Here is a 20,787-nt window from a genome sequence, read left to right as displayed (position 1 = left end):
CTGTGTTTCATGCACCAGGACCCCCAGATCCCTTTGTACTGTAGCACTTTGCAGTTTCTTTCCATTTAGATAATAACTTGCTCTTTGATTTTTTCTGCCAAAGTGCATAACCTCACACTTTCCAACAATGGCCCAGAACTTGGTGTCGGGGGCTTGCCGCGCGTGCAAGCCCCCGATGTGCACTTACCCGGCGCGCCGACATCTGAAACCTGGCCCGCAGTGGATTTCCTGTCAGTGGCCCGGTTCTGATGTCGGCGCGCTGTGCTAATCTGACCCAGCGGCGTAGTTAGTGCGATATGCCGGCTGGGATCAGGTGAGCACTGTTCAGCCAATCAGGGGAGGGGAAACTTCATTCATAAGTTTGAGAGTAAGAACTGTCAAACTCATGAGAAGTACTGCACCCCAAAACACTACTTAAACTTTAAATAAAATTAAAAAACAATCCCAATCATTAAATTAAGTATAAATAAGTTTTTTTTAAAAATTTAAACAATAATTTTTTTTTTTGAAAAAGAGCAATTTTTAATAAAAAGGGTCTAAAATTAAACTTACCTTATTGTAGATTCTTTAAAATAATAAACCTGTGGAAAAAAAATTCTAAATTGCACTAAAACACCACTTACCTGTAAAAATAAATACTTACGTGTGCTTTTTACAAGCGTAAAGACCGGAGGCCTTTACACATGCGCAAATCCCCCAAAACAGAGGAAATCCAAGACGCACGCGCTGCCCCCTACAGCGCACGCGCTAGCCTCTTCACCTCTTGGGTTAGAGGAGAGGAAATGCCGGTTTTCAGCGCATGCGCTGTGCATGCTGAAAACCAGCATTTCCTCCGGCCAGACGCGTGAGTACCCCTTCCGTACTCACGCGTTTGGGGAGGAATTACTGCCCCATTATATTCCATCTGCCAAATTTCTGCCCACTCACTTAGCCTGTCTATGTCCTTTTGCAGGTTTTTTATGTCCTCCTCACTCACTGCTTTCCCTCCCATCTTTGTATCGTCAGCAAACTTGGATACATTGCACTCGGTCCCTTCCTCCAAATCGTTAATATAGATTGTAAAGAGTTGGGGTCCCAGCACTGACCCCTGCGGAACACCACTCGTCACTGATTGCCAACCCGAGAATGAACCATTTATCCCAACTCCCTGTTTTCTGTTAGATAGCCAATCTTCCACCCATGCCAGTATATTACCCCCAATCCCGTGATTTTTTATCTTGTGCAGTAATCTTTTGTGTGGCACCTTGTCAAATGCCTTTTGGAACTCCAAATATACCACATCCACTGGTTCCCCTTTATCCACCCTGTTTGTTACGTCCTCAAAGAATTCGAGCAAGTTTGTCAAACATGACTTCCCCTTCATAAAACCATGCTGACTCTCTCCGATTAAATTATGCTTATCCAAATGTCCTGTTACTGCTTCCTTAATAATGGACTCCAACATATTACCAACCACAGATGTTGGGCTAACTGGTCTATAGTTTCCAGCCTTTTGTCTACTTCCCTTTTTGAATAAGGGCGTTACATTAGCAGTTTTCCAATCTGCTGGGACCTTTCCTGAATCCAGGGAGTTTTGGAAAATTACCACTAATGCATCCACAATCCCTACCGCTACTTCTCTCAAGACCCTAGGATGTAAGCCATCAGGTCCAGGGGATTTATCCGCCTTTAGTCCCATTATCTTACCGAGTACCACCTCCTTAGTGATTTTAATCGTGTTTAACTCCTCCGCCCCCCCCCCCCCCCCCCATAGTCCCCTGTTTGTCCAGTGTTGGGATATTTTTAGTGTCCTCCACTGTAAAGACTGATACAAAATATTTGTTCAGCGTTTTTGCCATCACCATGTTACCCACCACTAATTTCCCGGTCTCGTCCTCTAAGGGACCAACATTCACTTTAGCCACCCTTTTTCTTTTTATATAACTGTAGAAACTCTTGCTATCTGTTTTTATATTTTTTGCCAGTATGTCTTTCCTTAGGTAAGGAGACCAGAACTGTAAATAGTACTTCAGGTGTGACCTCACCAATGCCCTGTATAATTGCAGTAAGACTTTGTGGTGTATGTGCCTTTAAGAGCAATTATGGTGTATGTGCCTTTAAGAGCCCCAGGTGTGCGTAATGCCGGTAATTGCCACTTGGGCTATATAAGCCTCTGTATTGTGTATATCCTTTAGAAACCCCCCCCAGACTTGCTTAGTAAATACCTATGAACCAACTCCTGTCTTCAGTGTCTTTATCTACACACGGACACTACAGTGGCGACGAAGTGGAAACGGACTTACCTGCAATTCGACAGCACCTCAAGGACATCGATTCCTCCAGCATCCAGAAGACTCAAGGAAGTAAGAGAAACTGTGGTTTCACCAGCTGGCCAAGCTGGTGACAGGTACTGCGCTAATCCTTCCTGGGCGTCAGGCTGGAGCTCCAGCGGCGGGCTCTACAGCTGAGACAGGCAGCGAAATCGGAGGCAAGTGAAGTGTATGTACCCGTCTACCTTTAAGAGAACTATTGTATGTAACTGTTCACCTTTAAGAGAACTATTTTAGGTGTGGCACTACTTTGTTTGGCTTCTGTATACGGTAATACCGACGGTGACCACACCAGTATATAAGTGTTGTGCCAGGAGTTATTGGGCAGATTCGCCCTGACCTTCGAATAGTAAAGTCCTGTTTTAAGTTACTCTTGGAGTCTGTGTATTAGTTAACTAAACAACCCACAGACTTTACAGTGGCGACGAGTCCGATCGTACCCTGCGGCAACAATACTTCCGAAGCAGTTAACGAGCGTCGAGAAGAGGCAACCGCCCTCGTCATTCTGCTGGGAGAAAACTCGAGTCTGCAGAGCTGGAAAGGAGGAAGAATTCAGAGACAAAGACTTCCATCAGCAACAAGCACTGACTGTCCCTTCTGCCACGGTGAGGAGTGAGCCGATCAGCACGAGAAGCAAGGCGGCCACGGTGACTGTGAGTAAGGGAAAAGTAAAAAGAATAACCGGAGGATAAGGGCGGTGCACTCGACCACGGTCGAGGGGGAAAGGAGCCGGACAGAAGTCGGGCCCAGAGGCGCTGAGACTGGGGCAGCGTGGAGCAAGGAAGCCGCGGTACTAATAGGCTGGGGGACGCAACGGCGTCGTGAGACAGCTAGACCGCGACCGGCGGGAAAAGCCAGGCAGCGACCGAAGCCACGAAGCGCTGCGACCAGGAGCGTAGGCGCGGGAAGAGATAAACTCAGCCGCAGCCGGGGAGGGAAGCACCGGACTGCGAGACGGCTGGGAGAGGCGTTTGGGAGCCGAGCGAGCGGGAGAGGCAGAGCCGACCAAGGGAGACTGCGCGAGAGCCAGTCCAGCGGCTGAAACTGTTCTCCGTCAACGGGGTGTACCCAGCGCCGGTAGAGCGGGAGAGAGACCGAGCCCGAGCAAGGGGAACTGAGCGAGAGCCAGCCCAGCGGCTGAACCTGTTCGCCGTCAACGGGGTGTACCCAGCGCCGGTTGCCCTGCCGAGAAAGGGGAAAGCCCTGAAGCCGACGCGCAGGCTGTGAACCTGAAAGCCAGCGGCCGTCGCCTGTGGGGGAAAGTGTACCCCTCCCGCTAGGGAAGAAACGCGGGAAGCCGCCATTAGGCGGGGAAGAAGACAAAAGCGGGAAACCGCCATTGAAGTGGGCGGGGAGAGAAGATAAGCGCGGGAAACTGCAATTTTGCGGGAAAACCGCCATCTTAGAGAAAAAAAAAATAAGTTAAAGAAATAATTCGGGGTGTTATCAGAAAGAGAGGAAGATGCCTAAGCGTGGTAACATCAACGATTTTAATGCCGAGGTAGAAGACTGGGCCACGTACGTGGAACGCATCGAGATCTATTGTGAGGCCAATAAAATAGAAGAAGATGACAAAGCTATAACCTTGCTAAACTCGATGGGCGCGAAGGCATACGGGCTCTTGAAGCATCTACTATCACCAGCTAAACCGGCGGATCAGACTTTCGATGATATTGTGGCTGTTCTGAAGGATCACTTGAACCCCACACCGTTGATGTTGGCGGAACGATTCAAATTCTATGCGAGAACGCAACGGAAAGACGAAAGCAACGCAGAATACTTGGTCGAACTGCGTAGACTAGCGAAATACTGCCAGTTTGGAGGGAATCTGACAGAGGCATTGCGAGACAAGTTCGTGTGCGGGTTGGCAAAGGAAGGAACGCAAAAGCGACTACTCGAAGAGAACGACCTTACACTTGACAGGGCTGTCCTTATTGCAGCATCGCACGAAGCCGCAGCGAAGGGAACTGCGGAAATGCAGCTAAAGACAGCAGCACTAAGTGTGGATCAAATTACCTCGACAACAACAAAATGCTATCGTTGTGGGAAGACAACACACGACCAGAACCAATGCTGGTTTAAGAACCAGGAATGTAGGAAATGTGGCAAACTGGGTCACATAGCTAAGGTATGCCGGTCAGGGAAGAAGACCAACAACCAAAGGACCAACAACCAAAGGAAGCCATCACAGGAAAAGTACAACAAGGTGCACAAGGTGGCTGAGAAGAGTTCAGACGAACAGAATTCAGACTCAGACCCAAACGGCCAGGAGCTGGGTAGTCTGAGAATTCACAATGTGAGTAAGGAAGCTGACCTACAAACTATCTGGGTCATGCTAAAAATAGCTGGAATCCAAGTGAAAATGGAGTTGGACACTGGATCAGCTCTATCAGTCATAAATCGAAGGGATTACCACCGGCTATTCTCACATATACCCTTAAGAGATACCAAGTTCGTATTGCAGACATACACGGGGCATAAAGTATACCCCATGGGAAAGATAAGAGTCAAAGTGAGAGATAGGGGTAAAGAACACCCAAGAATGAACTTATACGTACTACATGAGGGAGGACCACCACTTCTAGGACGGGAGTGGATCAAGAAAATAGACATGGAATGGCACTATCTAAAAGCCATAACGAGTGAGGACTCGGTGCAGACAATCAGCTCAGATTCTGAAACGGATGACGATAAGACCAACCCAAATATGAAAGACAAGGCTGAAATGGACTAGCCGACGAAGGTTGGAAAAACGAAGGCATGCATAAAGGCTTATGCTCCAGAGAAGAACAAAGTTTCAGAGCAGAACTCCACCGAACAACGACAACCTAGTTTGACAGAAAATTCTGAGCCTGTTCAAGTTACGGACATATCCATGACGGAAGAACACCGAGCTCGGACTCAAACTTATTTCAAATTACGACAACAATTAGAACAATTGAGTTACCGTCTCGTACAAGAGATGAAAACAATGAAAAAGTTCTATGACACCGAATGGGAGAATCTGGAAAGACAACAGAAGCAGCTAGCTCAAGCAGAGAGCGACCATAGAGCCATCGTGACCAATTACCGATCACATCTCCCTTATGCTGTTCAGGAGTTAGAATATTTGCAGGAAGAAGCAAATGAAGAGGAATCTTCAGGAAGCCAGGATTTTATTCCAGTTCTTCTCTACGACTCCTTACAAGCAGAGTGTGAGAAGTTGAAAGAACAGTATGAACAGGCCCAGGCTACAATTCTGGAAGGGGTTAACTCGGCAACCTCCGAAAAGCTAGTTTCAGTGGAAGCATATGAGCAACTGAAGGTTGAACATGAGCAAGAAGTCCAAAGGCTGCAGGAAATTCTTGACGAGCTCAAGGCCAAGACAGACTCATCGGTAGAAGTTCCATCCATAGATGAGAAATTAGAGGTGAAAGACATGGCAGAACATGAAAGACAAGATGTACAAGAACTCATAAAAATATTAAAGGAAACCCAAGACAAATGTGGGGCGGCAATGACCGAGATTCAACAACTTGAAGAACAGATTCAACTGGGAATCCGTTCAGTGGAAGAAAAGGGAACTGTAAGAAACACAGAGACTGTAAGAATGGCCTCTGAACATGAGCTAGAGAGCATCAATGCGCAACTTCTCCGAGCGCTGGAAGCCAAAGTACAAGAGGAAAAGAAGGTGAAAGCATTGGAGGAAAAGGTGGATGAAATGGAGAAGACTCTGACCCACAGTGTTCCCGTGGAAGAGTTAACGGTCAGCCAACTCCTTCATATGCTGAAGGACAAGACTCTACAATGGGAACAATCTGAACACGAGCTTCAATCTTCAAAGGGAAGGAGTTCGGAGCTCTCAAAAGTTATGGAAATAGCTGAGGTTGCAACACAGATTTTACAGGGATGCCAAAAGTACGCTGAATCACGTCAATGTGAACAGCAGAATGTTGAAACAGCTGCTCCAGTAGAAGGATTGAATAGCCTGATCAATCAATCCCCGAGGGAAGGGGAAGTATTGAAATCACAAACGAGGTCATTAGTGAAGGACCACATGGATGAACTACAGAATTTGTTCATCCCAGTTTGGCATAAAAAAAAAGGTGACTCAACCGTGGCCAACAAGGGAAATTAGGGATAGCATAAGATCCAAGGAGAGGACATATAAATTGGCCAGAAAAAGCAGTAAACCTGAGGATTGGGAGCAGTTTAGGATTCGACAAAGGGATTAATTAAGGAGGGGAAAATACAATATGAGAGTAAGGTGGCAGGGAACATAAAAACTGACTGTAAAAGCTTTTATAGATATGTGAAGAGAAAAATATTGGTGAAGTCAAGCGTAGGTCCCTTGCAGTCAGAATCAGGGGAATTTATAATGGGGAACAAAGAAATGGCAGACCAATTAAATATATATTTTGGTTCTGTCTTCACAAAGGAGGACACAAATAACCTCCCAGAGATGCCGGGGAACATAGGGTCTGATGAAAGGGAGGAACTGAAAGAAATCAGTATTTGTAGGGAAATGGTGTTAAGGAAATTGATGGGATTGAAGGCCGATAAATCCCCAGGGCCTGATGATCTACATCCTAGGGTACTTAAGGAAGTGGCCCTAGAAATAGTAGATGCATTGCTGATCATCTTCCAACATTCGATGGAATCTGGAACAGTACCCATGGATTGGAGGGTAGCTAATGTTACTCCACTATTCAAAAAAGGTGGTAGAGAGAAAATGGGGAATTACCCTGACATTGGTAGTTGGGAAAATGCTAGAGTCCATTATAAAAGATGTAATAGCAGAGCACTTGGAAAACAGTGACAGGATCGGACAAAGTCAACATGGATTTACAAAGGGTAAATCGTGCTTGACTAATTTACTGGAATTTTTTGAGGATGTAACTGGTAAATAGATAAGGGAGAACCAGTGGATGTGGTGTATTTGGATTTTCAGAAGGCTTTCAATAAGGTCCCGCATAAGAGATTAACGTGTAAAGTTAAGGCACATGGGATTTGGGGGTAAGGTACTGACTTGGATAGAGAACTGGTTGGCAGACAGAAAGCAAAGAGTTGGAATGAACAGGTCTTTTTCCGAGTGGCAGACAGTGACTAGTGGGGTACCGCACGGATCGGTCCTTGGACCCCAGCTATTCACAATATCTAGACAAGGGAACTAGATGTAATATCTCCAAATTTGCAGACGACACAAAGCTGGGTGGGCGTGTGTGCTGTGAGGAGGATGCCGAGAAACTCCAGGATGATTCGGACAGGTTGGGCGATTGGGCAGAAGCATGGCAGATGCAATATAACGTGGATAAATGTGAGGTTATCCACTTTGGTAGCAAAAACAGGAAGGCAGATTATTATCTGAATGGCAATAGATTGGGAGAAGGGGAAGTGCAACGAGACCTGGGTGTCCTTGTGCACCAGTCGCTGAAGGTAAGCATGCAGGTGCAGCAGGCGGTTAAGAAGGCAAATGGTATGTTGGCCTTCGTAGCGAGACGGTTTGAGTACAGGAACAAGGCTGTCTTGCTGCAGTTGTACTGGGCCTTGGTGAGACCACATCTTGAGTATTGTGTGCAGTTTTGGTCGCCTTATCTGAGGAAGGATGGTCTTGCCATGGAAGGAGTACAGCGAAGATTCACCAGGCTGATACCTGGGATGGCAGGAATGACGTATGAGGAGAGATTGGATCAATTGGGTTGTACTCGCTGGAGTTTAGAAGAATGAGAGGGGATCTCATCGAAACTTATAAAATTCTAACAGGACTAGACAGACTAGATGTTGGAAGGATGTTCCCGATGGTCGGGGAGTCCAGAACCAGGGGTCACAGTCTAAGGATAAGGGGTAGGCCATTTAGGGCGGAAATGAGGAGGAATTTCTTCACCCAGAGAGTGGTGAACCTGTGGAATTCTCTACCACAGAAGGCAGTAGAGGCCAATTCATTAAATATATTCAAGAAGGAGTTGGATATATTTCTCAAGGTTAAAGAGATCAAAGGGTATGAGGAGAAAGCAGGGACTGGGTACTGAATTTGGATGATCAGCTATGATTGCATTGAATGGCGGAGCAGGCTCGAGGGACCGAATGGCCTACTCCTGCTCCTATCTTCTATGTTTCTATGTTTTGTTCTTTCTTCCCCTCCCCCATTTCCCAGCCTCTACACTTGCTTAAAAATCTGTCCCATTTCCTGCTTTTTTCCAGTTCTGACGAAAGGTCATCGACCTGAAACGTTAACTCTGTTTCTCCCTTTGCAGATGCTGCCTGACCTGCTGAGTTTCTCCAGCATTTTCTGTTTCTATATCTAACATACCATTTGTTTTCCTAATTGCTTGCTGTACCTGCATGTTAACTTTCTGTGATTCATGTACAAGGACACCCAGGTTCCTCTGAGTGCAAACATTTCCCAGTCTCTCACCATTCAAAAAATATTCTGCTTTTTTTGTTTTTCCTACCAAAGTGGATAACTTCACACTTCCCCACATTGTATTCCATTTGCCATGTTCTTGCCCACTCAGTCAACCTGTCTATATCTCTCTGCAGCCTCTTTGTGTCCTCCTCACAGATTACTTTCCATCAGCAAACTTGGATACGTTACACTCAGTCCCTTCATCTAAGTCATTAATATAGATTGTAAATAGCTGAGGCCCAAGCACTGATCCTTGCGGTACCCCGCTAGTTACAGCCTGCCAACCTGAAAAAGTCCGATTTATTCCTACTCTGTTTTCTGTCCCATTACCCAATCCTCAATCCATGCTAATATATTACCCCCAACACCATGAGTCCTAATTTTGTATAATAACCTCTTGTATGATATCTTATCGAATGTTTTTTGAAAATCCAAATACACTACATCCACTGGTTCCCCCTTATCCATCCTATTAGTTACATCTCCAAAAAGCTCTGTAGCAGATTTGTCAAACACAATTTCCCTTTCATAAATCCGTGTTGACTCTGCCCAATCCTATTATTATTTTCTAAGTGCCCTGTTACCACGTCCCTAATAATAGATTCTAGCATTTTGCCTACTACTGATGTCAGGCTAACTGGCCCATAGTTCCCTGTTTTTTCTCTTCCTCCTTAAACATGTTTGCTCCCTTCCAATCCTTGGGGACTGTTCTAGAATCTAGGGAATTCTGGAAGAGGAGTACCAGTGCAACCACTATCTCTGCAGCTACCTCTTTTAAAACCCTAGGATATTGGTCGTCCAGTCCAGTGGATTTGTGGCCACTTAGTCCCATTACATAACGTTGGAACAGACTACCTTAAATCATTCCAGTTAATTCTGGTTCAGTACATCACCTGTACTGGATAGGGTGCTATTCGGACTTGTCTGGTTTTATTTTCAAAATTACAATTGCCACAAATATTAGGTTAAGGAGAGATTGGAACTACGAAGAAAATATGTGATTTAGTCTTTCAAAAAGGCCTGAAAGTGCAAATGAAAAGGCTGAAGCATTCACAATCATCTTCAGCCAGAAGTGCTGAGTGGATGATCCTTCTCTGCCTCCTTTTGAGGTCCCCACCATCGCAGATGCCAGTCTTCAGATAATTCGATTCACTCCACGTGATATCAAGAAACGGCTCCGCGCACTGCACACAGCAAAGGCCAGGGGTCCTGACAGTATCCCAGCTGCAGTGCTGAAGACCTATGCTTCAGAACTAACCGTGCCTCTAGCCAAGGTGTTCCAGTACAGTTACAACACTGGCATCTACCCGGCAATGTGGAAAATTGCCCAGGTATGTCCTGTACACACAAACCAGGATAAATTCAACCTGGCCAATTATCATTATATCACCCTACTCTCAATCAAAATCAAAGTGATGGAAGGAAACATTGACAGTGCTATCAAACAGCACTTACTGATAAGCTGCTCACCGATGCAGGACCACTCTGCTCCAGACCTCATTACAGCCTTGGTTCAAACATAGAGAAAAGAGCTGAATTCCAGAGATGAGGTGAAAGTGACATCAAGGCAGCATTTGGCTGAGTGTGACACCGAGGAGCCCTAGTAAAATTGAAGTCAATGGGGATCAGGGGAAAACTTTCCAGTGGCTGGCGACCTACCTAGCACAAAGGAAAGTTGCTGTGGTTATTGGAGGCCTATTATCTCAGCCCCAGGATATTGCTGCAGGAGTTCCTCAGGGCAGCATCCTAGGCCCAACTATCTTCAACTGCTTTATCAATGATCTTCCATCCATCGTAAGATCAGAAATGTTCGCAGATCATTGCAGAGTTTTCAGTTCCATTCGCAATTCCTCAGATATTGAAGCAGTCCATTCCCGCATGCAGAAAGACCTAGAAACATCCAGGCTTGGGCTGATAAGTGGCCAATAACATTCGCGCCACGCAAATGTCAGGCAATGACCATCTCCAACAAGAGAGTCTAACCACCTCCCCTTGACATTCAATGGCATTACCAATGCTGAATTTCCCCACCATCGAGATCCTGGGGGTCACCATTGAGCAGAAACTTAATTAGACCAGCTACACAAATGCCATAGCCACTAGGGCAGGTCAGAAGGTGGGTATTCTGTGGCGAGTGGCTCACCTCCTGACTTCTCAAAGCCTCTCCACCACCTTCAAGGCACAAGTCAGGAGTGTGATGGAATACTCTCCACTTGCCTAGATAGGTGCAGCTGCAGCAGCACTCAAGAAGCTCGACACCATACAGGACAAAGTCGTGTGCTTGATCGGCAGCCTGTTCACCACCTTAGACATCCACTCCCTCCACCACTGGCTCACTGTGGCTCTGCAGTATGTACTATCTGCAGGATGTACCATCCTGACTTGGACATATATCGCTATTCCTTTATCGTCACTGGTTCAAAATCCTGGAACTCCCTACCTAACAGTGCTGTGGGAGTACCTTCACCGCACCGCTGAACTGCAGCGTTGCAAGAAGGCAGCTTACCACCACCTTCTCAAGGGTAACTTAGGATGAGCCATAAATGCTTGCCTTGATAGCAATGCCCATATCCAAAGAATGAATATTAAAAATATATACATTTTAAAAATGGGCAAAATTCCTGCCTTTTGGCAAGGTTAACGGACTACTAAAATCATTGGAATGCAAATTTTTTTAATGGGATTTCTGTGAATACAATTTAATTAGCACTAAATCATGGCACAAGTGTACTATTTAAATCTTACACAAACAACATTTTTATTAGCTAAATGAGAGATGTGTCTTCCAACCTTCTTTAAAGCTTTATAGCTCAGTCATCAAATTCTGTTAAATTACTACAGCCCCTAAAAGCTGCATTTTCTTTTTCAGACAGATCAGTAGCTAGCTTAAATAGGCTGACAAAGATTCAATCAGCCCTTCTAGCTGTCCATAACGGGGGCACGGTGGCATAGTGGTTAGCACTGTTGCCTCACAGCGCCAGGGACCCGGGTTCAAATCTGGCCTCGGGCAACTGTCTGTGTGGAGTTTGCACATTCTCCCTGTGTCTGCGTGGGTTTCCTCCGGGTGCTCCGGTTTCCTCCCACAGTCCAAAGATGTGCAGGTTAGGTTGATTTGGCTATGATAAATTGACCCTTAGTGTTAGGGGATTAAATACGTGGGGTTACGGGGATAGGGTGGGATATGTGTCGGTGCAGGCTCGATGGGCCGAAATGGCCTCTATCTGCACTGTGGGGATTCTGTGATAACAGCAATATAGATTTCATTCATATCAACTTCACTAATTTCATTAATGCTAATTTCACCAATTCCAGTCAGTCTGTTCAAGCATTGCTAGTTTTTTTTTAAAATTCAGTTGCTCTAATGCAGAAGTTAAAAACCAGCCACTTTTTTGACTGCACTCTTTCCTTCTGTGCTTTCTTGCAAGATCCATTAGCTGAAATGGAAGTTCACAGCTTCCACCCATTAAATCCAGTACTACACTTGCCAGGCTTGTTCCATGGGGGTCTCATCTTTGGTTCTGGAACAATTCTGATTAAGACCAGGGTGATGATCAGCTGGAAGATCATCACACAGGACTGGCTTGTTACTGGTTTAGGAGCTTAAGGGCTAGAGAGTTGTTCTGGGAACTTGACACAATTACAGTACAGTTTATTCAAACTCCCATTTAAGAGTTATTTCCCATCTCTTTCTCCCTCCATTAAAAGATTTTAGTTAAATGATGATTCACTATAATGAAGCTTTAACATGTCTCCAGCAATTAAGGTATCTAACCAACATAGATATTGGAAAATTTGTTAATTCAGCTGTGGTGTGCATAATCATAGTATTAGAGAATGGCTTAGCTCCAACAGAGAAAATCGCACTTTGGCTGTCAAGCAGTGCAAGATTTATGAACCGTATAATGGAGTGTTGCAAGGGCATTTTTTGATGTGAATGAGAGCCCCAAATGTGCAGAGGAGTAGGCAAGCATGGAAGTACACAGACAGTGAATGCTACATCAATAACTAGAAGGATCTAGATGGAAGTAGATAAAATTACACAAACCTCTCCACCTATAAGACACAAGTCAGGAGTGTGATGGAGGATGGAGTACTCCCCACTTGCTTGGACAGGTGCAGTTGCAACAACATTCAAGAAGCTCAACACCATCTAGGAAAAAGCAGTCCGCTTGATCGGCAGCCCATCTACTCCCTTAAACATCCACTCAATCCACCACCGGTGCACTGTGGCTGCAGTGTGTACGCTTTACAGGATGCACTGCAGCAACCTGTCAAGGCTTCCTTGACAGCACCTCCCAAACCTGCAACATCCATAACCTAGGAGCCGATGCATGGGAACACCATCACCTCCAGATTCCCCTCCAAGCCGCACACCATCCTGAGATATTTTCCAGAGATGTGTCTCATCGGTAATAGGTATGTTGTTCTTCTTGCTTGCTCCCTACTCCCAAAAGAAAATTTGATGGAACCAGTGATTTGCATTACAATTCTTTTTCAGCTATACTTGCCAGTAACCTTAACCCTTGGGTAGCTGTCAGGTCCAGGGAAACTCCTGTGCCAGGACCAAACAGTATTATGATCCTGAAAATAATACTAGTATTACAGTAATAATGCTATTAAATAGCAAGAGATAGAAGTGCATCTCAACAGAATTCAATGAAACATTTATTAAAAGTGTCTGGTTCTAATTTAACTTACCTAAAAATTGGCCCGGTTTTTGCGGTCAGTGGCAAAGTAGCGGTGATTGCCACTGACCTCGAAGAAAGCTGCCCACAAAAATTTAGTGGGCTCCAGAGCATTGGTTTCCCCTATTCCGACGTGACTGTCAATCTAGCGCCACCTAGAGGGGATCTGTGGCGTTCAACAACAGTGAAGTCAGCAAGCAGGCTGAGCAGGCGATCAGATTGAAGAATTCTCACAGACAGCAAATCGGGAAGTAAAAAGCATGGATTATAATTCACTTTTTAATCATTTTACAGAAAGTGAAATAAAAATTAGGACATACACATAGGATTAAGATAGAAGCTGAAATATCATAAACAAACTTTTAAAAAAAAATTATTATTTTAAGTCATGGGGAGGAAAATTGGGTCACGCCGCTAACTTTGCTGGGGTGGTACTTTTAGCGTCCCGGCGCCGGAAATTGAATGGTAGCGCCCCAAGCAGAGGCGGGGCGCTACTGGAAGCGCTCCCCCTCCCTCTTGGGGCGCTACCATTCAATATCGCGCGCTACGTGCAACAGCGCCATGTGTGTCGGCACATAGCGCTGTGCTACTCCAGGCCTCCCTCCCCTGATTAAAGGGGAGGGCATAGCGCAACGCGCACCGGGGTCCTGCTGGACCACTGGGGTGCGGGGTGCCAGCAAAAGAGCCCAGCACTCAAGAAGAGTGCCCGGCTGACCAGTCGCGGCCGGCACCCCGCAGGAGGAGGCAAAAGGGGGCAGGTGCTGGCAGGCGGCCCAAAAAAATGGCCGCCCAGCATCTGCCCTTTAATTTGCGCTGCCGCGGCTGCAAACACAACATCCTGACCCTGTCGGACATAGCGTCTGGCGGTAGGTCAGGGGGCGCAAGCGAAGTTTGCGGCTGGGGCGCTGCGCACGGCGATGACGTCATTGCCGGAGGCGCAGCGCCGCAGGGCGCTACCAGTTGCCGCCACCGCTAACCTCCCACTGAATTTCGCGGCAGGAGTTAGCGGCGCCGCGCCCAGGCGCTAGGTGCTTTGCATCCCATTAGCGACCCCTCCTAACAGGAGGCACAAAGCAACCCAATTTTCCCCCCATGGATTTTTTATCTTGAAATGGAGGGAATGACACTCCACACCTATAAAATTAGTTTTCCAGGATCAGAGAGGTTATTCAGCAGTAATTATGACTTGGTTAACCGTTTAAAAATCCAGTTACACCTCCTTCAACAAGGCTTTGAATTTTCAATGGTTTTTACAGCAAAAATAGTGTGTAAAAAGTTGGAAGTTCACGTCAAATCACTGATCTGTGTTGATTGCATCTGTGAAGACTGCAGCACGCACCCTGTGGATGAGCAGGACATCACTGACAGCAACATCCAGATATCCGCGTTTAACTGCGCATGTGCAGATGCCAGAAGTTGCTGTCCGTTTTACATAGTAATGACGGCAAGCCCTGACAGTTTCACCGTCATTACAACCACAAATTCCAGGCCAATGATTTATGATGCTTTTTGCATATTTCCATATTCCTTTCTGAAGTAGAAAGATATATGCACAGGGTAACAGTGTGATGTATGGAAAATATACCAAGTGCCATCTGTCTCAATAACTCCTGAACACCAATATTATTCTACATAAATACTATACATAATCCATGTGAGCAACTGCATGGGATATCTACTAGTTTTGTCTTAAAAAGTGGAAAAACAGCGAGCCCTGTTTTTTCTATTCTATTCTTTATTTTCTTTTAACTTTAATTTTCGCTGTTTTTCAAAACTTATGGTTTGTAACCTCTTTTATCCAAAAAAAAAATGACTCTTGACCTACATATCTGTTTTTCTCTTTTACCGACATGCATCCTCCATTTTAGATTTTGTTTGTCATTATTCCAATGAGCTTTTAACTGAACATGTTTATAAGGACAGAAAGTGGTTTTGGTCATCTGTGTTCTGAGAGCAAGGCATTGTTACTGTAAACATTATTATGATTGCGTACAGGAGCTGCATAACTTCGATGTAAGATTTCAGAGGAGATGCTCTTTATACTGAAATGTTAACTATTAGTTCCAGCTATGGCTTTAAATTTCAGAAACCCACGCAGAGCCTTTGGTAATTGCCTGTGCCTCCCAGCCCCCATTATGTTGCCACAGTATATATATGTCAACCTGCTGTGTTCATATAAATAGAAACACTCCACTCTTATCCGTCTAAAATGCCTGAGGATTGCTCTTTGGCTGTTACAGCCACCTAATGTGTGACCTTCAAGTCGACCAGTGTACAAGCCAATGGGTTTTGCTTCAGGCTTGGATTTGAACTGTTGCAGTGAAACTATTCAAATAAACTTGTATTATAAATGGTGCAAACACTATTGTGCAGAAACAGAATATTCTTTCATTAGCTCAGGTCTGCCCTTATCTCAAAACAATGGATAAGGTTTAAACTGAATGTTCAGGTCTGTTTTAATATAGCTTTTGCTATCTGACTGTGCGAATGAGCTAATGGGCAAATGTAGCACTCAATGTATCACTAAGCCAGGCACACCAGAATGTGCCAATTTTGATTCCCTGTCTATATTGAGTTAGCTAATGTCAGCCATGGCAACAATTGGGACACCGCATTTGGCATCAGTGTCCCAGGAGTGGTAGGGGGTGGGGTGGGGTGGGGAGAGATGACTCAATGCTCCCATTTGATCATTGCTGGAGTGTGTGCGCGGACATCAAGGAAAATACGATTGTGCTTGGTTCTGATGCTAACCACAGTTGAACAAGCTACAGACCTTGCTGTCTACACTGACATGAAGAATGGTTACTTGGACAAGGTATTGGAGGGCTGCTGATTGTTCATGGAACCATTTCTCAGGATGACTTAACACCTTAAGAAGAGGAAGGAAGAAAGTTGGACAACATTTTCCTTTACTGTTTAACTGTCATTGTACCAGACCAGTTCCAAAAGTCTAATTTACTGTTCTAGTTAGATGGTGATGAATTCCAATGAGATATTCGAATGTTTAAAGTAAAACCAGTTCTATTTTTGAAAATGTGTTTGAGAATAATGTGTGTATACTGTATAGTCACTGCTCCTCTTTGAAACTTTAGGCATATGGTGATGGCTATGGAGCAACCTATGAAGATCAAGGTTATGACTCGTATGATAACAACTACAACAATCAAGGCCAAAGGTAACAATGCACTGATCATTCATAACCGCATACGTGTCCTGGCCAATATTTATCCCTCAACCAACATAACAAAAACAGATTATCTGGTCATTATCACATTGCTGTTTGTGGGACCTTGCTGTCCGCATTATAACAGTGACTCCACTTCAAAAAGTACTTCTGTAAAGCGCTTTGAGACGTCCGGTGGTCGTGAAAGGCGATATATAAATGCAAGTCTTTCTTTACATTGATTTTGATCTGTGGAGGACTGGGTCATAATTCAGTCAGGCTTTATGAATTAGACTGCATGTTAAATCAAATTCTAGGAGGTATCATCGATGATAACTTGCTTCACCTTGATTTTAAATGGTCAGCTTGGGGAAGGGAATGAATAAGAGAAAAAACTGAAGCAATTTGTAGTACTTTAATTGAGAAATTTAGGGATTGATATTAATGTGTTGTATTTCCTGTGGTGCTGAAATACACCTGGAGTAGAAATTGTACTTATGCACTCAGCAGCCTATGATGTTCTTTAATAGAGGGAAAAATGTGCTGCTAAGCACAGAAGTGAATCTTGACCCTCTGGCTTTCCATCAAGAATAAGTTATTTGATTTATGATGTTAGAAAGAGCTTTTTAAATCTATATTCACTTCTCTTGTTCCCCTGAGCTGCTTGTAGGTCAACCGAAGCCGTATTTGTGTAACAGCATTAAACACACTCCTCCAGTATTTTACTATTTTCCAAAAGAGGTTGCCATTATTAAACATAAAGGAAAAGTTCTCTTGTAAGAAGCAGAAAGTTATCAGACTGGAACAGCAGTAGCTCTATCATAATGATGGTTGTCCTTATTAATAATAATAAAAGGGCTATTGGTTAAACTGTCATGACTAAATGGTGAGACTGTTGTCAAAAATAATAAAAGGAAGATTCTTCATAATTCCTGCAGTAACACTGCAGGCAGCTTTTCTATTTTTTTTTATTAAAGGCACTATATAAATGTAAGTTGTTGTTGTTATCCTCTTAAAATGTGCTTACCTCACATAGAAAATAGTTAAGAGGGTGGTAAGTGTGTGTGAGACACCATTTTTATTGCCATTGTATTGCTGCTGTACAGTCACTTTTAATTGCGACTATTTCTGTTAAGTAAATAGAAAATGTAAACCGATTCGACGAGACAACCAATACAGTAGCAATCAGCAATTTTAATAATCAAGTATCCCCTTAAGGCGCTCCTTCTATACCTCTAACCTCATGAAAAGAGGTTTCTTTCTTTTCTTTTCATGTCATGAGGCATTCACCTGATAATGGCATGATCTATACTCAGCCAGTCAATGGTGCTATAACCTCTATTACCCATATATGTACATTCTTCCATTTGGCTCCTCCATGATTCTTTTCCGCAGATAGTCTGTTTAAGATTATTATATAAATAAGAAGGAAGGAACCAAACAGTGTTATTATTGAAACTGTTGTATTTCCACCACCTGAAAGGGTGGCGGAAGCAGATTCAATAGTAACATTAAAAAGGGAATTGGATACCTGAAAAAGAAACATGGTGAAAGAGCGGGGGAGTGGAACCGATTGGATAGCCCTTTCAAAGAGCTGGTATAGGCACGATGGACTGAATGGCCTCCTCCTGTGTTCTATGATTCTATATATATATATATATAGGTATGCGTAAAAATAATGAAAAGTCCTCTGTTGACTGAGCCTAGTTGCTGAGTGAGGGGCACTGGGAACATGAAATATTTACTTTAGAGCTATAGAATTGATTGTGCAAGAATTGACTTCATAAAAAATGCATGTTTTGGAAGTTGAGCATGCTAAGTGGCAGTATATCAAAGATTTTTTTTTGGCATGCATATTCCATATTTCAGTAGTGTGCCATTATAAAGTTAGTTTTGTCAGCAAATGTAATTAACTCTAGAGAATATTTCAGTGTTTTTCTCTTTAATAGTTTTTTATGTTGAATTCACATATTCTTGATGAACCCATTGAGGATTAGAATAGCTAATTAACAGTAGAAATGCATGGTGGAACATTATTCACAGAGCATTAATAGTAAAATAAAGTCCTTTGAGTTATTTCTATTGCTTGAATTAGAATTCACTGGACTAATGTGTCAGTATTGTTTTGCTGGTGTTACATAGTTTTGAATTTTGAGTGCGAGGCTGCAACTAAAATTGAGTGCTCAGAGGATTGAGATTAGGTGAACTAATCCTGTTTTCCTAATGTTGGAAAGTGAATGGCCTCTTTCAGTGCTCTAAATTTATATGGTTCGATTCCAATTGTAGTCTTGGTATCATTATATGAAGTATGGTTAACAAAAAGTAATTTGAGTCTACACAGGTAAAAAATGTTTAGACTTCCAACTAGGAGATGTATTTCAAATGAGTTTGAATCCAAATAAATCGTAACTAATAATTGGGCCTAGACTTTTGAAACAGACGGGAAGGATGGAGAAGAATGAGGGAGAGGCAGGGAGAAAAGAGGAGACATTCAGGCGAGAAGTAGGGGAGAGAACATAAGAAATAGGAGCATACGGCTCCTCGAGCCTGCTCTGCCATTCAATAAGATCATGGCTGATCTATCTCAACTCCACTTTCCCGAGCTTTCCCCGTATCCCTTGACTATCCAAAAATCTATCGATCTCAGTCTTGAATATACTCAACATCTGAGCATCCACAGCCCTCTGGGGTAGAGAATTCCAAAGATTCACCACCCTCTGAGTGAAGAAATTTCTCCTCATCTCAGCTATAAATAACTGACTCCTTAACCTGAGACTATGACCCCCCTAGTTCTAGACTCTCCAGCCAGGGGAAACAGCCTCACCATAAGAACATAAGAAATAGGAGCAGGAATAGGCCACTTAGCCCCTTGAGCCTGCTCCGCCATTCAATAAGATCATGGCTGATCTTGGGCTTAAAGCCACTTCCCTGCCCACTCCCCATAACCCTTCACTCCCTTATCTTGCAAAAATCTGTCTATCACAGAAATCACAGAAACCCCACAGTGCAGATAGAGGCCATTTCGGCCCATCAAGCCTGCACCGACACATATCCCACCCGATCCCCGTAACCCCTATACCAACACATAGCCCACCCTATCCCCGTAACCCCACGTATTTAATCCCCCTAACACTAAGGGTCAATTTATCACAGCCAATCAACCTAACCCGCAGATCTTTGGACTGTGGGAGGAAGCCGGAGCACCCGGAGGAAACCCACGCAAACACGGGGAGAACGTGCAAACTCCACACAGACAGTCACCCGAGGCCGGATTCGAACCCGGGTCCCTGGCGCTGTGAGGCAACAGTGCTAACCACTATGCCACCGTGCTGCCCTTATCTCCACCTTAAATGTATCTACCATCTACCCTGTCAAGCCCTCGAAGATTATTCTACATTTCGATGAGATCACCTCATTCTTCTAAACTTCAGAGAATATAGACACATTCTTCTCAATCTCTTCTCATAGGACAACCCTTTCATCCCAGAAATCAATCTAGTAAACCACTGTTGCACCCCCTTAAAGGCAAGTTATATCTTTCCTTAGGGAAGGAGACCAAAACTACACAGTACTCTAGGTGTGGTCTCACCAAAGCCCTATATAATTGCAGCAAGACTTCCTTGCTCCTATACTTCAACCCCCTTGCAATAAATGCTAACATACCATTTACTTTCCCAATTGCTTGCTGTACTTTCATGTTAACTTTCTGTGATACGTGTACAAGGACACTCAAATCCCTCGGAGTACCAATATTTACTAGTCTCTCACCATTTAAAAAATATTGCTTTTCTATTCTTCCTACCAAAGTGGATTATTTCACATATCCCCACATTATATTGCATCTTCTTGCCCACTCACTTAACCTTTCTATATCCCTTGGCAGCTTCTTTGTGTGCTCCTCACAGCTTACATTCCCACCTAGCTATGTATTGTCAGCAAACTTGGATACATTGGCCCGGATTTTGCGGTGGTACTGGGGGCAAATTGTCAGTGTTTGCCGTCATTACCCCTCTGAAACTGACGGTAACTTCAGGATTTATCACAAGTGCAGATAAACTCGGAAATCCTGAAGTTGTGGTCAGCTCATGTTGCTAATACCATCCTGTTAACAAAATGCCTGCCCTTTGATTTTTGCTGGGCTGTGATTTATAGTGTACGTTCTTCTATTATGACTAGGGACTAAAAATTAGCACATGTGCTACACCAGCACACAGATAGTAAATCTATTCCACCGCTTGTATCCAC

At 44.1% G+C, this 20,787-nt stretch overlaps 1 protein-coding gene across 4 annotated transcripts in view; it reads left to right on the top strand.

Moving 5' to 3' along the window:
- Positions 1 to 20,787, top strand: part of khdrbs3 (KH domain containing, RNA binding, signal transduction associated 3) — a 409,578-nt gene that overhangs the window by 297,816 nt on the left and 90,975 nt on the right. For all 4 annotated transcript variants that reach the window (XR_015078969.1, XR_015078968.1, XM_085992466.1 and 1 more), the window contains one exon: positions 16,472 to 16,554. Coding sequence is in view for 2 of the 4 variants with exons in the window: in XM_085992466.1 (XP_085848592.1) it covers positions 16,472 to 16,554 (83 nt within the window). In the remaining 2 variants the exon portion in view is untranslated. The remainder of the gene's footprint in view (positions 1 to 16,471; positions 16,555 to 20,787) is intronic.

Source organism: Somniosus microcephalus, chromosome 7 (assembly GCF_052327205.1).
Source record: "Somniosus microcephalus isolate GS21.2 chromosome 7, FLI_Smic_1.0, whole genome shotgun sequence".
Lineage (NCBI taxonomy): Eukaryota > Metazoa > Chordata > Chondrichthyes > Squaliformes > Somniosidae > Somniosus > Somniosus microcephalus.
This window is presented reverse-complemented; position numbering and strand designations above follow the sequence as displayed.